Here is a 17,438-nt window from a genome sequence, read left to right on the forward strand (position 1 = left end):
ATCATGCTGTGGGGATGTTTTTCAGTGTCAGGTACTAAGAGACTAGCCGGGATCGAGGCAAAGATGAACGTAACAAAGTACAGTGAGATCCTTGATGAAAACCTGCTCAGGACTTCCGACTGGGGCGACGGTTTTAGAATAAGGCTGTAACGTAACAAATTGTGGAAAAAGTCTAGGTCTGAATACTGTACGTATGCACTGTACATATCTACCTCAATTTCCTCGTACCCCTGCACAGCGACTCTGTACTGGTACCCCGTGTATATAGCCAAGTTATCGTTACTCATTGTGTATTTATTCCTCGTTATTCTTCTTCTCTCTGCATTGTTGGGAAGTGCCTGTAAGTAAGCATTTCACTGTTAGTCTACGCCTGTTTACGAAGAAAGGGACAAATAACTTTTGGGATTTTGATGATATTCTAGCTGATGGACTCAAGTTTCACTATGTAATTCCACTAGACGGGGACCATTACTGCTAAGCTACTAGACCTAATGTAATCATCTAGTGGACTGCTGAGGAGCTACGGTAGTGGCTGCAGACTGCAGCTTCCTGTAGCCTCTGGGCCTACTGTGAGTGCCAAGCCCTTTCCATCTCTGTGTGCACTCACTGGGAGTTTGGGTTGTGTTAATTAGGCACCGCATGGAAGAAAACGGACTGAAACTGGGAGGGACTTTCTGGACTCCAATCAATAATCTATTTTACGTTGCAAAGCGTTGTAAAACATTTTGCCCTAATGAACATACCAAGTTCTCAGCTGAGTCCCCACAGAGGGAACTGTTGTCCGCCCCCAGGGCCGGAGTTGAGACTGATACCAATTCCACTAGGTTAGTGCCTGAGGTTGGACCAGGCCCAACAATGACTAATGGCGAGAGGGTTGTTAGCGTTTAGCACGCTACTTTCATATTACAATTGTCCCTCATGGGGGGGGACGCCTGAATATTAACATGGATATTGCGCTGGGGAACAGGGGCTGTAATTCAAAACTCCATTACGGAGCAATTTGAGACGTATCTAATCTAGCCCTGTGATGGGCTAATGGAAATTTGCTGATGAGAGAGGCACAGTGGTTTTGATGCTTTTCAAGAGTCATGTTTGATAGATTTGCTTACTACCACGAACCAACAGCTACAGGCACTCTATTAGAAACTGAGAAGTGATACCTGGGATTTTTCACTTGCACTATACTATATATTTTAAGAGATTAAGAGATGTCTGACATGGATGTCTAAATCTTTTAAAATGGCATCGATCATGGGTCCAAAAAAAGTCCATCTTCACCTAAAGAGATGTCTCTACTTAGATTCCCATGGATCTAGTGTTGTCCCATGTGCTGTATGTGCATGACAATAGCGGAGTTGGCGACAGCACATTGTGGAGCAAGTCTGCCATGGATTATCTGTGGGATAGATTCTTCAGCTGGAAACAGGGTGCGTCTCTGTGATTCTGGTTGGTGTCTGGCGAAGGTTTGACATTCCTCATTTAGCAAGAATGTTACTAAACTAGTCTAACGGGAGTAGAGTGTTCACGGAAACTGCTTTTGGTGGCTGTGCTTTTATGGTTTTTCACCAATAAGAGACTGGTCAGTATAATCATCATTGGGGCGGCAGGGTAGCCGAGTGTTTATAGAGCGTTGGACTAGTAACCGGAAGGTTGCAAGTTCAAATCCCCAAGCTGACAAGGTACAAATCTGTCGTTCTGCCCCTGAACAGGCAGTTAATCCACTGTTCCGAGGCTGTCATTAAAAATAAGATTTTGTTCTTAGTAGTAGTCCTAATGAACTTGCCTGACCGCTCATCCTGAATTTAATTCCTCTGCTCTATCGATCACGCCATTGTCTGAAATTGCCATCCTAGAAGTTGTTTGCGCAGACCTCCCAAAATGAGCGGCAATATTCAAAACAAATGAATCAGCGATTTGGAGAGTCTCTAAACAGTCTAACCATTTCAGAATATCAAAGTTCTGTTTCGAGGACCAATCAGAACGGTCGATTTGTGTTTTGCATTCTAGAAAATGTCAGGGAGGAAAGCCAGACTCATCGTGGAGAAGAAAACGCTAGTTTGGCTGGAGCAATGTGGATGGGTAGTTAAGTTACTAATAAACACAAACTACTTCTGACAGCTCAAGGCCAACAACTTCAGTGGAATTCTATGATTGCATTACTCTCTGACCTCCCATCTTCGTTCTCCACCCACTAACTTTCCTTCCCTTGGGAATGAATTCACTGCTTTAAGGCCCTTCCTTTTTAATGTGGATTTAGGATTAGAAAGAAGCAACAAGGCATAGATAGGGGAACAGAGGAGCAGTGTCCTCGCGAGCGGGCTGGACCCAGTCCAACAACAACAACAACCAACCAACCGGTAGCCCTCTTATTACTAATCTCCAACCATCAGCAGTCCGGCGAGAGAGGCGCTCCCCTTGAAGAGTAGCTGTGCTAAATTGCGGAAATGAGCAACAAGTACACAACAGATGAGCCAAATTGGTAGAAACCATTGGTAGGATGAAGCAGTCTTTTCCCAGCGTTGATTCATATAATAGGATTCACAGCTTGTGTGGTCTTTGTACGTGGGCTTACTATTTCCTCAGTGCCCCTGCTCAGTAACATTTCACCATTTTGTTTATAATAGAATTTCAGACATCAAATCAAATGTATTTATATAGCCCTTCGTACATCAGCTGATATCTCAAAGTGCTGTACAGAAACACAGCCCAAAACCCCAAACAGCAAGCAATGCAGGTGTAGAAGCACGGTGGCTAGGAAAAACTCCCTAGAAAGGCCAAAACCTAGGAAGAAACCTAGAGAGGAACCAGGCTATGTGGGGTGGCCAGTCCTCTTCTGGCTGTGCCGGGTGGAGATTGTAACAGAACATGGCCAAGATGCTCAAATGTTCATAAATTACCAGCATGGTCAAATAATAATAATCACAGGCAGAACAGTTGAAACTGGAGCAGCAGCACGGCCAGGTGGACTGGGGACAGCAAGGAGTCATCATGTCAGATAGTCCTATGATCCTAGGCCTCAGGTCCTCCGAGAGAGAGAAAGAAAGAGAATTAGAGAGAGCATACTTAAACTCACACGGGACACCGGATAGGACAGAAGTACTCCAGATATAACAAACTGACCCTAGCCCCCCGACACATAAACTACTGCAGCATAAATACTGGAGGCTGAGACAGGAGGGGTCAGGAGACACTGTGGCCCCATCCGATGACACCCCCGGACAGAGCCAAACAGGAAGGATATAACCCCACCCACTTTGCCAAAGCACAGCCCCCACACCACTAGAGGGATATCTTCAACCAAAAACGTACCATCCTGAGACGAGGCCGAGTATAGCCCACAAAGATCTCCGCCACGGCACAACCCAAGGGGGGGGGCGCCAACCCAGACATGCATTTCAGTGGCGTTTGTGCTTTGAATGGGAGCTTACCTCTGTGGCAGAGAGCAGGGTTGTGTTTTTTAGGGCATGTTTTAAAACAGAAAATGGAAATGAACGTTTCTTATTGGACTAGGTTCCTCAGTTTGTCTGTTTTCTTCCATTTGGTACCAAATGAACAGGCTCAGGCTTTGATAGCAGTAGTGATGTGTGAGTAAATTCACTGGGGGAAGCCAATCCAGGCAAAAAAAAAGCCATATTACAACCTATGTGTTGTGATGATAATTGAGTTGTTTGCTCTATAATCTGTTAGTACATATGTCTTGACACCGTGATGCACGACATGACTATATTTCTGTATCGACCTCGCTTTGTGCACGAGGGCATTGCCATGCAGAAACAGGAAAGGGCCTTCCCCAAACTGTTGCCACAAAGTTGGAAGCACAGAATCATCTAGAATGTTCTATGCTATAGCGTTAAGATTTCCCTTCACTGGAACTAAGGGGCCTAGCCCGAACCACGAAAAAACAGCCCCAGACCTATATTCCTCCTTAACCAAACTTCACAGTTGGCACTTTGCATTATGGCAGATAGCGTTCTCCTGGCATCCGCCAAACACAGATTCGTCCGTCGGACTGCCAGATGAAGCATTATTCATCCCTCCAGAGAACGTTTCCACTGCTCCAGACTCCAATGGCGGCAGGCATTTACACCACTCCTGCCGACGCTTGGCATCGCACATGGTGGTCTTAGGCTTGTGTACGGCTGCTCGGCCATGGAAACCCGTTTCATGAAGCTCCCGACTAACAGTTATTGTGCTGAAGTTGCCTCCAAATGCAGTTTGGAATGAGATGTTTGACTTTTTGGTGCATTTTTTGGGTAAGCCTGGCTTCCCTTGGCATCCATGAATACACTGCAGTTTTTTAGTCATTTAGCTCTCTGAACTGAAGGGCCTGGCTGTGTGTATCCTCATGGACCTGCTTACTGTGCCTGTGATGTTCCACGGCTCAGCTCTCCAGAGGGGGGGTGTATGTGTGAGTGATGAAGTAGGAGCATGGCACACACGGGCAGTGTATCATCTGTGTTTGCCCATGTAACTGAGAGCGAGAGCGTGTGTGTGTGTCCTGTGTAGGGGGGGGTGTATGGCGTCCGGGGTGTGTACCTAGCCTAGCAGAGCGGTGCTTGTCAGCTCCCTCATATATTTTGTGTGTGTGACGAGGAAGGAGGGTGAGAGAGAAGCGCACTGCCAAGTGCTGACCTTGCAGTCTGACTCTGGCCAGAGGATCTAGTAACAGGCCCCAAGGTCTCCCAGGCATCCATTTCTTTCTTTCTCTCTCTTTCTCCTGCCTGCGTGCTTGCTCATATATGCTTGCTTGTTTTAACATCCTTGTGGGGACCAAAACATTTATTCCCGTTCAAAAACTTTTTTTCCCCCCCTTAAGCCCTAAAACTAAATCTAACCTCATTGTAACACTCTCCCTAATTGTTACCCTTCTGGATTTTCCCTCCGTTTGGCTGTTTTCATTCATTTGTCTGTTTCCCTGCCTAATAAACACGAGCCATGCAGTAAAATCCCTAATTTATATTCAGCTTCTTGGAAACCATTCTGTATCTAGCTCCCATAACAATGAGCACGGTTGTGTTCAGTAGGGCACAATGTCACACCATTTCTAAAACGGGAAATGAAAATGATTCGTCAAGGTTTTTGTGCCCAATGAACATAACCCAGTCAATGCGCTTATTTATTTATTTTATTCAGCTGGGAAAACCTACTGTATCTACTTCCAATAACAATGGAGTCTTTGTTGACTAAAAGCTTGCTTGTTAAAGATTGTGTTTTTATGTGAATTTAAGTGAAATGATCCTGTTCGTATCTGTACTTCAATACAAGCAGGCGAGCTAGGGACGCACACTTAATACATATTTGCCTCCTCATCAAAGTGCTGTGTAATGGATGACAGCTGCCACTATTCTCCCAAGAGATGTCTTCTGTCTGATGTCAAATTTTAAAGGCCTGGACTCAGGTGCGCGTACCGCCTCGTAGCCACTTTGGCAGCATTTTGGGTCTTACGGTTTCAGTCCCTTCCCAATTTGCAGATCAATGTGTATTACATCCCAAATGGTCAGAAGTAGTGCACTGTCGGGGATAGGGTGCTATTTGGGACACAACCAATGTATTGCAGTTGCTTGTTGGGCCCTTTTAGTATTGTGGAAAATCTGTTCCTTTTTCCTCTCTCTGTCGGAGGTCACTGGTGTAGTATTTCATGTTTCTGGAATCAAATTGTTATTACCTGATTAATTCAACACTTTGTTCTGCTCCACTGTGTTACAACTTTTTGTTGCTGATTCAACTTTTTTCTGACTAAGATCAGACCGTTTTCAATTCCAAACGCACATAAATTAAGATTGTCCTTAAGTTTACTAAACAATTGTGGTGTCTTAAGTTCATTATTCAGCTTTAATGTAATTTCATGCCACTAAAATGCACCTTTTACTGTAGGTTGGGATTATTTCTTATTGTTTTAAAGGGGTGTTTCCAGCCAGCACTTTGTCTTGTGGCCATAGCTGAAAGTCTCAAGCAAATATGTCAGGAGGATAACTGGGCACACGCATTGTGGAAAGTTCATGTAGAAATATACTATCTAGAACAAACATCTAGAACAAACATGAAGGAATCGTGTACTACTGAACGTGTTGAGATGACTGAATGAGATCACTGGGGCCTCTATTATGGAACTATTTCCTGTGGGCATCTGAAAGAGAGAAGCAGCTAATGTAATTTGTGGGCTCTCTGTTTCTCGCCAGTGCCCAAGAAAGAGTGAGTGAGACAGAGGGAGAAAGTTGTGGGCAGACATCCTTACAAAATATGTCAGTTTCACAGCTGTCCCACTGCAGATCTGCTAGCGCAGCATTACGGTACACAATTCAATGGTATTGTGATTTCACTTCCGCTCTCCGACGGACGGCTAACGCCGACGTAAAGTTAAGACTGGGTAGGAAGTACTTAGGCATGACATATCCCTCTGATGCTCAGGCACGGTGGTGTTGCTCAGCATGAGGACTACTAATATTTGAAGTCTGCAACATCTCTACTTTAGAGAGAGTTCCACTTGCGAAGTACATGATGGACCAGTTTCCCAGACACAGATTTAGCCTAGTCCTGGGTTAAAATGCATGCCCAATGGAGATAAATAGTTGTTTTGTCCAGGAGTGGGTGTAATCTATGTTCAGGAAATGGGGCAGATACAGTTGGAAGTTTACATACACTTAGGTTGGAGTCATTAAAATTAGTCTTTCAACCACTCCACAAATGTCTTGTTAACAAACTATGGTTTGGCAAGTCGGTTAGGACATCTACTTTGTTGCATGACACAAGTAATTTATCAAACAATTGTTTACAGACAGATTATTTCACTTATAATTCACTGTATTACAATTCCAGTGGGTCAGAAGTTTACATACACTAAATTGACTGTGCCTTTTTAAATAGCTTGGAAAATTCCAGAAAATGTGATGTCATGGCTTTAGAAGCTTCTGATAGGCTAATTTACATAATTTGAGTCAATTGGTGTACCTGTGGATGTATTTCAAGGTCTACCTTCAAACTCAGTGCCTCTTCGCTTTAAATCATGGGAAAATCAAAAGAAATCAGCCAAGACCTCAGAAAAACAATTGTAGACCTCCAAGTCTGGTTCATCCTTGGGAGCAATTTCCAAAAGCCTAAAGGTACCACGTTCGTCTGTACAAACAAGAGTACACATCTATAAACACCATGGGACCACGCAGCCGTCATACTGCTCAGGAAGGACACTCGTTCTGTCTCCTAGAGATGAATGTACTTTGGTGCGAAAAGTGCAAATCAAACCCAAAACAACAGCAAAGGACCTTGTGAAGATGCTGGAGGAAACGAGTACATAAGTATCTATATCCACAGTAAAACTAGTCCTATATCGACATAACCTGAAACCATAACCTCCAAAACCGCCATTAAAAAAAGCCAGACTACGGTTTGCAACTGCACATGGGGACAAAGATCGTAATTTTTGGAGAAATGTCCTGATCTGATCTGGTCTGATGAAACAAAAATAGAACTGTTTGGCCATAATGACCATCATTATGTTTCGAGGACAAAGAGGGAGGCTTGCAAGTCGAACACTATCCCAAACGTGAAGCACGGGGGTGGCAGCATCATGTTGTGGGGGTGCTTTGCTGCAGGGAGGGACTGGTTCACTTCACAAAATACATGGCATCATAAGGTAGGAAAATGATGTGGATATATTGAAGCAACATCTCAAGACATCAGTCAGGAAGTTAAAGCTTGGTCGCAAATGGGTCTTCCAAGTGGACAATGACCCCAGGCATACTTCCAAATTTGTGGCAAAATGGCTTAAGAACAACAAACGTCAAGCTATTAGTGGCCATCACAAAGCCCTGCTCTCAATCCCGTAGAACATTTATGGGAAGAACTGAAAAAGTGTGTGCGAGAAAGGAGGCCTACAAACCTGACTCAGTCACACCAGCTCTGTCATGAGGAATGGGCCAAAAATCACCAACTTATTGTGGGAACCTTGTGGAAGGCTACCCGAAACGTTTGACAAGTTAAGCAATTTAAAGGCAATTCTACCAAATACTAATTGAGTGTATGTAAACTTCTGACCCACTTTGAATGTGATGAAAGAAATAAAGCTGAAATGAATAATTCTCTCTACTATTATTCTGACATTTCACATTCTTTAAAATAAAGTAGTGATCCTAACTGACCTAAGACAGGGAATTTTTACTAGGATTAAATGTCAGGAAATGTATTTGGCTAAGGCGTATGTAAACGTCCAACTTTGATAATTGAGCCCGTTTCATCGACACCTCAACACGAAGGGAACAGTTCTTGTTACTTAACGAGTCCTGTACATATCCTCTCCCGTGTGTGTGTGTGTGTGTGTGTGTGAAGTTCAATGGTTCAAAGTCTAGATTAGAGAGCCCTCATGCAAATGTCCCTTCCCCTCCAGTAGTTAAGTTGGAAGTGAACTTCTCACTCTGCATCAGTTAGCTATTCTAATTGGTACCAGGTAAGGGTGGTGCCTTTGCATTGCAAACATTTCCAGGGGTGATATGTTATCTCTGCTTCCAAGAATTGGCTGTTACAAGCTCAGCCTCATGTGTTAGGAAAGTGTGCGATACCTTTTACAGGGTCCATAGCATGCATGATGGGCTCTTGGTCCAATTCTAAAGGGATAGAGCAGCGAAATTACAGATTTAGATACCGGTATCTTAAATGAATTGTGTTGCTCAATGACTCGATTCATTCAAATGTATGTATTAGAGGCATTTGGAACGTCGCACTATCGCAAGAATCAAGGATTTTAGATATTTTTGGGGTCCCAGTGAGGGAGAGAACAAACAAAAAAATGTATTAAGAGAATATATTAAGAATTACATTAAATAATCTTGAGATATTTCCCAGAGGCAAATAATACTGAACTCCAAATCTGATCATGAGTGTTGAGTCTGAACGTGAGTTGACTACGCTGTTGACGTAATAAATATACATGGCCATGCTTAAATTTGACTGGTTTATCGCATCGTTTAAAAAAAAAACTAGGAAAAATAACCACTAGAGCCCGGCCGATATGGGATTTTTGGATCTGGTTTTTAGAGTGGAAATATTTACCGATGACCGTTATATCTGTCGATTTTATTATTCTAGCTGGAATGGGGGAACTATGGATTGTGCTTAAAACAGCCGTACAAAGATAAGCAGACATGAGGAAAGAACATTTTAATGTAAGCACCACAAAACACATTCGGAGCGCCAGAAATATTTTTTTCTTTTTTGAAAAACTGTTACTCCAGTGAAAGGAGGATAAACCGCATCGATTCCAGCAACAACAAAAAAAAGATGCTTGGGCTCTGAAGACTGAGCTGCCTCATGCTAGCCAGCTGGAAAAACAACAACAACGGGACACATTTTCAATGTTTTGGTGTTTTAATCAATAGTAGGGCTGTAGCCACTGAATTAGTTCACTCTCTTCTCCGACTCGTGTAGTTATGTTGGGGGGTTATGTCCGGTCTTTTTTTTTTTTTTTTGCTTTTCTCCACATTTTATATCTGTCCTTTTCGGTGGATTAAACGTTGATACAAATATTATCGGTTTATATCGGTCAACCGATAAGAGCCACCCAAAGCCAAATGTATGGCTCTGGTACCACCCTGGTTTTGGCTACTGGTAATGTCCAGGAATTCCAAGTGATGACAGTGTGACTAGAATGCTCAACCAGTCATCAGTGCTGGAATTATACATAATTGACACTGCGAGAGGGCTGAGACCAAGCTTCCTTTTCCTGCCTCCCTCTCCGTTCTCTTAATTCACTTCCTGTCTGACTCTGCAGTAATTGAGCAAGCTCTAGGCAACTGTCTCAGGGCTTGAACCAGTGGAAATCTATATTGATTGTATGGATCTCTCCCTTATAATTTTTTTCCATTTAGTGTAGAAAAGGTAGCCTGATCCCAGATCTGTTTGTGCAGTCTTGTCAACTCATATGGTCGTTGTCAAGGCAAAGGAGTTGAACACACCGCAAAAACAGATCTGGAACCAGGTACTGGGGGAAACTTATCGGACCTGTCCTGCAAGTATGGCACCAGTTTGCAAACGTACCCGTCTAATCTACATAGTGCCTTTTGCTCTACTAAGAGTTAAAAGGAATACGTCCTGAAATCAAGTCAATTTGCATAATGTGAAAGGAACTGAAAGGAACATTGTTACCCTGTATTTTGTTGGCTCACTCTTGTACACTGTCCCCTTAACCTCTTCCTCCCTCTTACAGTATGTTTCCACTGTGGTGTAGGACAGTGTTTGAGTCAGCATAAAATGGCACCCAAACAAAAAGAGGAAATTGAACATTTTAAATGGGAACTGGAAATGACAGTCGGTGTCTTGGGGCTTACATCACAACAGCATTTGTACCAGACTGAGTTGGGAGAATGTTTGTTTTTGAACTAGAAAGAATCTTCTTGGATTGATAGTGTTTGGGGATTTTGTCAGGAGATCCAGTCTTTATACATCTGGATGCACTAGAAATCTGGTGTTTTGAAAAAATTATTTCCTTTATACATACCTCTTGCATAATCAAACCTATATCCTGTTACACCAGGGTTTCGCAAACTCGGTCCTCCCAACCTCAAGGTGTGCACATTTTTGTTTTTTGCTCTACCACTACACAGCTGATTTTTCAACTAATCATCAAGTAGTGCAAATATTATCGGTTTATATCGGTCAACCGATAAGAGCCACCCAAAGCCAAATGTATGGCTCTGGTACCACCCTGGTTTTGGCTACTGGTAATGTCCAGGAATTCCAAGTGATGACAGTGTGACTAGAATGCTCAACCAGTCATCAGTGCTGGAATTATACATAATTGACACTGCGAGAGGGCTGAGACCAAGCTTCCTTTTCCTGCCTCCCTCTCCGTTCTCTTAATTCACTTCCTGTCTGACTCTGCAGTAATTGAGCAAGCTCTAGGCAACTGTCTCAGGGCTTGAACCAGTGGAAATCTATATTGATTGTATGGATCTCTCCCTTATAATTTTTTTCCATTTAGTGTAGAAAAGGTAGCCTGATCCCAGATCTGTTTGTGCAGTCTTGTCAACTCATATGGTCGTTGTCAAGGCAAAGGAGTTGAACACACCGCAAAAACAGATCTGGAACCAGGTACTGGGGGAAACTTATCGGACCTGTCCTGCAAGTATGGCACCAGTTTGCAAACGTACCCGTCTAATCTACATAGTGCCTTTTGCTCTACTAAGAGTTAAAAGGAATACGTCCTGAAATCAAGTCAATTTGCATAATGTGAAAGGAACTGAAAGGAACATTGTTACCCTGTATTTTGTTGGCTCACTCTTGTACACTGTCCCCTTAACCTCTTCCTCCCTCTTACAGTATGTTTCCACTGTGGTGTAGGACAGTGTTTGAGTCAGCATAAAATGGCACCCAAACAAAAAGAGGAAATTGAACATTTTAAATGGGAACTGGAAATGACAGTCGGTGTCTTGGGGCTTACATCACAACAGCATTTGTACCAGACTGAGTTGGGAGAATGTTTGTTTTTGAACTAGAAAGAATCTTCTTGGATTGATAGTGTTTGGGGATTTTGTCAGGAGATCCAGTCTTTATACATCTGGATCCACTAGAAATCTGGTGTTTTGAAATTGCATAATCAAACCTATATCCTGTTACACCAGGGTTTCGCAAACTCGGTCCTCCCAACCTCAAGGTGTGCACATTTTTGTTTTTTGCTCTACCACTACACAGCTGATTTTTCAACTAATCATCAAGTAGTGTTATGGCAAAGAAACATAACGTGCCCTTTGGGGATCCCGAGGACCGAGTTTGGGAAACTCTGCATTACACCATTTTGCTCACGGGCACTGTGAAAAACACTCATGATGACTCATCACCCATGCGCTGTCTAACATGCAATACTCAGGATTTCTGCCCTGTCTGACCCCCTCTTCTTTCCAATGCTCCCTTCACAATGAATTCCATGTGGCATGTATAGCTCACAGGGTATTATACATGTGCTGCTAATTCATTATGAAGAGGGAAATGTTACCATAATATATTACCCTTACATTATGGATGTGTGATCTCTTCGCATGGGGAAGGAGGAGAGAAGTGCAGCTTTTCTATTAATAGCTCAATGCAGTGGCCTGCGGCGCTTACCAAACTGCCGCAGCACTTTACAGACCACCTTCGCCCCCGTGAAGGGGAAAAAGGGCCTTTTTTAGAAGGGCATCCTGACTGCAGAATGGTATCCCTACTCTATTGTAAGTTTACGGGTGCCAACTGGTTTTATGTTAATGCAGCACCCCCTCCCCTTACAGTGTGTGAGCATTCGGAAGAGTAAACACGGTCTCCGGGCTGTTGTTGATTCTTGAGCCGTAGCTGCAATGCGCGCGCGTGTGTGGCCCTAAGGGAAGGGTTGCAGACCAGACGGCCCTAACAGCACAGTTGCAACAGTGACCTTCTGAGCACGGCTCTACAAGAATGTGTACAGGCTTGTTTCTCAGTGCCGACTGTGCAGCGCTTTTGTTGACAATGATTGGACGCTAATACCCTCTCGTGTATAAGCAGAGGGATTCTTCCACCCCCGATGAAGTTGTTATCTTCGCAGCCATATTGTTGTGCTGCCATAAAGGGAAAAATAGATTAGCTCCTGGGTCATGTAAATACATATTTTATATCAGATGAGGAGCATTAGTTTTGGTATGAAATTGTAATTTTCCACTAAATTCATGAGAATTTTGCATCAACATAACTAAACAGAATTATCACCATGGCATGAACTATCCTGCTTTAGCTTAATGTTTTATGGGTCAATCGCATTTAATCACTCAGTAAGGAGTATTATTAAGAGACAACATTGTGTGGTACATTGTTTGCTTGAATATTGCTATTAACCTATGGTCCTCTTATCACATCTGCAGATGCCCATACCTGGCAACCCACCTGTCCCCTGCCATCCCGGTCTTCGCTATTGTCCTCTTCCTCTTTGTCATGGCCATGCTGCTAAGGACCAGCTTCAGTGACCCGGGGGTGTTGCCGCGCGCCCTCCCCGAGGAGGCCACCTTCATTGAGATGGAAATTGGTGAGTAGTTGACCCATACCTGTGTCATCATAATAATAATTCACACCCATGCCTCCCTCATTCTTCCATAAGCCCTGTCTAGAAAATAAACCTTAGGTGAGGCTGAATTTGAACGGCGGGAGATTTTATTTATTTTTATTTATTGCAAAAACACTAGCAAATCAGTTCCAAGTGGTTGTCATTTTGGGAATCTGTCCCAAAGTATCCTTCCGCGTAATAGAGAGACATGTGATCGTATACGTAAGCAAGGTTTGACATGATTATGTTTTGGTCAAATATAATATCTGTTTGGGCTTCTTGCAATCAAATTGCAGTCTACAAAATATTCACAACTATGTTATTCTTCTGAATCTGGTTGATCAAATCAAAGTTTATTTGTCACGTGCGCCGAATACAACAGGTGTAGTAGACCTTACAGTAAAATGCTTACTTACAGGCTCTAACCAAAAGTGCAAAAAAAGGTATTAGGTGAACAATAGGTAGGTAAAGAAATAAAACAAAAGTACAAAGACTGGAAAATAACAGTAGCGAGGCTATAAAAGTAGCGAGGCTATAAAAGTAGCGATGCTATAAAAGTAGCGAGGCTACATACAGACACTGGTTAGTCAGGCTGATGATCCCTGCCCTAGTCCAACCCCCCTAAATGTTTATATTCGAAACCTAAACTGGATCAACGTAGTGTGACACTTCTGTAGTTCTGAAAGAGTTCCATCTAGCTATCTAGCTAATCGGAGAACAAGGTGGAGCTACTATCATGCTGCCCATTCCGATCTAATCCTTTGTTGTACATGAAATGCCTAAGGGTTAAAGGCTAGTGAGGTCACTTCCGGATATGGAACAAATGTCACCGGGTGGCCGGGGGAGGACTGTGAATTAGGAATCAAGCGAGGTCTAAAGCCTTCTAGGTGCATGAATAAAGTGTGTGTGTCAAGCAGCAGTGTGTGTCAAGCAGCAATGTGGAGACTAGAGGTCGATCGATTAATCGGAATGGCCGATTAATTAGTGGCGATTAAATAGTGCCGATTTCAAGTTTTCACAACAATAGGTAATCTGCATTTTTGGACATCGATTGTGACCGATTACATTGCACTCCATGAGGAGACTGTGTGGCAGGCTGACTACCTGTTATGCGAGTGCAGCAAGGAGCCAAGGTAAGTTGCTAGCTAGCATTAAATGTTATCTTGTAAAAAACAATCAATCTTAACATGATCACTAGTTAACTACACATGGTTGATGATATTACTAGTTTATCTAGCTTGTGCATGTTCATTTGTCATTGAATCACAGCCTACGGGTGATTTTAACAAGCGCATTTGTGAAAAAAGCACCGTCTTGCACCAATGTGTACCAAACCATAAACATCAATGCCTTTCTTAAAGTCAAAACACAAGTATATATTTTTAAACCTGCATATTTAGTTAATATTGCCTGCTGACATTAATTATTTTTAATGAGGGAAATTGTCACTTCTTGCTTTCTGTGCAAGCGGAGTCAGGGTATATGCAGCAGTTTGGGCCGCCTGGCTCGTTGCGAACTGTTTGAAGGCCATTTTTTCCTAACAAAGACCGTAATTCATTTCCCAGAATTGTACATAATTATGACATAACATTGAAGTTTGTGCAATGTAACAGCAATATTTAGATTTATGGATGCCACCCATTAGATAAAATACGGAATGGTTCCGTATTTTACTGAACGAATACGAATTCCTGAACGAATTGACCATATTAATGACCTTAGGCTCGTATTTCTGTGTGTTATATTATAATTAAGTATATGATTTGATAGAGCAGTCTGACTGTGCGGTGGTAGGCAGCAGTAGATTTGTAAGCATTCATTCAAACAGCACTTTCGTGCATTTGCCAGCAGCTCTTCGCTGTGCTTCAAGCATTGCGCCGTTTATGACTTCAAGCCTATCAACTCCCGAGATTAGGCTGGCAATACTAAAGTACCTATTAGAACATCCAATAGTCAAGGGTATATGAAATACAAATGGTATAGAGAAATAGTCCTATATTAACTACAACCTAAAACTTCTTACCTGGGAATATTGACGATTCATGTTAAAAGGAACCACCAGCTTTCATATGTTCTGAGCAAGGAACTTAAACATTAGCTTTTTTACATGGCACATATTGCACTTTTACTTTCTTCTCCAACACTTTGTTTTTGCATTATTTAAACCAAATTGAACATGTTTCATTATTTATTTGAGACTAAATTGATTTTATTGATATATTAAGTTAAAATACGTGTTCATTCAGTATTGTTGTAATTGTCGTCATTATATATAAATCGACCGATTTTAATCGGTATCGTCTTTTTTTTTGTCCTCCAATAATCGGTATCGGCGTTGAAAAATCAGTCGGTCGACATCTAGTAGAGACCAGAGCTTCAGCCTGTTGTTTTAATTCGTGTTTGTTATGCTTTATATCGCTAAAGGTTCATCATCCATGCTGTTCTGAGCTCATCCCCTAGTCAGATTTCTTTTCTCCAATCTGAAGTGTACTGTTTCAAGCCTTGACGTAGTTTGAATTCATTGGTTTGGCCCTAGAGCGAAGCATTGTGACGTTCTCATTATCTAAACAACATTAGCATAGGCACTAATTATGAAGGCACAACCAAATAGGAATATTTTGCAGACAATCTTCCTATGTTACTTTGTATAACCTAGCCAGATGTGGGTCTGAATGAACTTGCTGCACATGCCAGTAATGGCTTTTGTTTTGATTACCTGACCACTCCCTAGTGGACTATCCACAATTTTTTCCATTATTTCAGCCAGCTTCTCTTTTCTATCTCTTGGGGAAAAAGCCTGTCTGCTCTGCAATAGCCATGCCACAGCCCAACCCTCCCTCCCTCTCTAGCTGTTCAGTGTGCAGCCTCTCTGTCTGGGCGGTGAAGATTCACATTGCCCTCCATGTGTCCCTATTCTCTCTCGTTACGGTCTAGAGGCGTGGGTGGGGGGGACTGGTAAGAGGTCCTCTCCAGATGACAGAACAAGGCTGTAAATGATTGCCGCTGCTGCAGGTTGTCCACTGGAAGTGCCTGGGCTGGCAGCACTCCCTTTGTCACGGCTTTGACTCGAGCGTTCCAGAAAACACTGAGATGCATGCTAACAGCTTTTGGGCAAACATGCTATTGCCTATTGGGACGATATGCTCCCTTTGTGACTGCTCTGACACAGGCCTTCCAGTCTGACTCCATAGAGATACATGCTAATGGTTTTTTAGCTAACATGTTAGCCCAACTTACTGTTGGGCTAACATGCTATTTACTGTTGGGCTAACATGCTAATGAATTTGGGATAACGTTCTCATGTTTGGGCTAACAATGGCCGCAATGGCACTACTTAGAACAGCACGGCCGTTCAGTTTGTGACATTACCTTGTTTAGCAGATGGAGTATGTTGAGGCACAGATTGCTTTGTTGGTGTGCATCGATCCTTCCCTGATAACAGATTTTTCTCTCCTCCCAAACGCGTCTTCCTCAGTGTAAACTAGCACAGAGCCCACACGCATACCACACCTTCGCATAAAATGACAAATGCCAAATGCCAAAAATAAGTCACATCCTCATCAAGCTGTTCAAACGTGTTTGTACGAGAAAAAGAAACCATCAACTTCAATTCAGCTTGCCTTTTTAATTAACAAATCAAATCTTATTTGTCACATGCGCCGAATACAACAGGTGTAGACTTCACCATGAAATGCTTACTTACGAACACCTTTCCCAACAATGCGGAGTTATAAATTAGAAAGATTTTGGACACAATAAAATGAGGCTATGTTTTCATGCACACTAATAATAATATTAAACGGATTATGGCAGTAGGCAGAGAAAGGAAATCGTCATGTAAAACCCTTACCCTGTTTATCTTAAAATTGAAGTAAGCATACGCTGATTTAAAACACCTGGTTTTCTGAGCAATCTTTTGAATTATTAGGACATGTAAACAGCTTAATCACCGTTCCAGTCGTATATTTGATCTGCACGTGTGCCAGCAGTGGTAGCCTCTATCTTATGTGCGAGTGAAGTGGGTTCAGAAAAACTGAAAGAATGCATCTTGGAAATAGTTTTCACATCCAAAATGTACAGTGCCTTGCGAAAGTATTCGGCCCCCTTGAACTTTGCGACCTTTTGCCACGTTTCAGGCTTCAAACATAAAGATATAAAGCTGTATTTTTTTGTGAAGAATCAACAACAAGTGGGACACAATCATGAAGTGGAACAACATTTATTGGATATTTCAAACTTTTTAAACATTTAAAAACTGAAAAATTGGGCGTGCAAAATTATTCAGCCCCTTTACTTTCAGTGCAGCAAACTCTCTCCAGAAGTTCAGTGAGGATCTCTGAATGATCCAATGTTGACCTAAATGACTAATGATGATAAATACAATCCACCTGTGTGTAATCAAGTC

General features: G+C 42.5%; 1 protein-coding gene across 1 annotated transcript in view; it reads left to right on the forward strand.

Moving 5' to 3' along the window:
• Nucleotides 1-17,438, forward strand: part of LOC110505160 (zinc finger DHHC-type palmitoyltransferase 9) — a 56,988-nt gene that overhangs the window by 11,817 nt on the left and 27,733 nt on the right. Inside the window, exon 2 of the mRNA XM_090219908.1 lies at nt 12,855-13,015. Coding sequence (XP_090076034.1) covers nt 12,855-13,015 — 161 coding nt within the window. The remainder of the gene's footprint in view (nt 1-12,854; nt 13,016-17,438) is intronic.

Source organism: Oncorhynchus mykiss, chromosome 25 (assembly GCF_057628025.1).
Source record: "Oncorhynchus mykiss isolate SJ-2025 chromosome 25, ASM5762802v1, whole genome shotgun sequence".
Classification (NCBI taxonomy): Eukaryota; Metazoa; Chordata; class Actinopteri; order Salmoniformes; family Salmonidae; genus Oncorhynchus; species Oncorhynchus mykiss.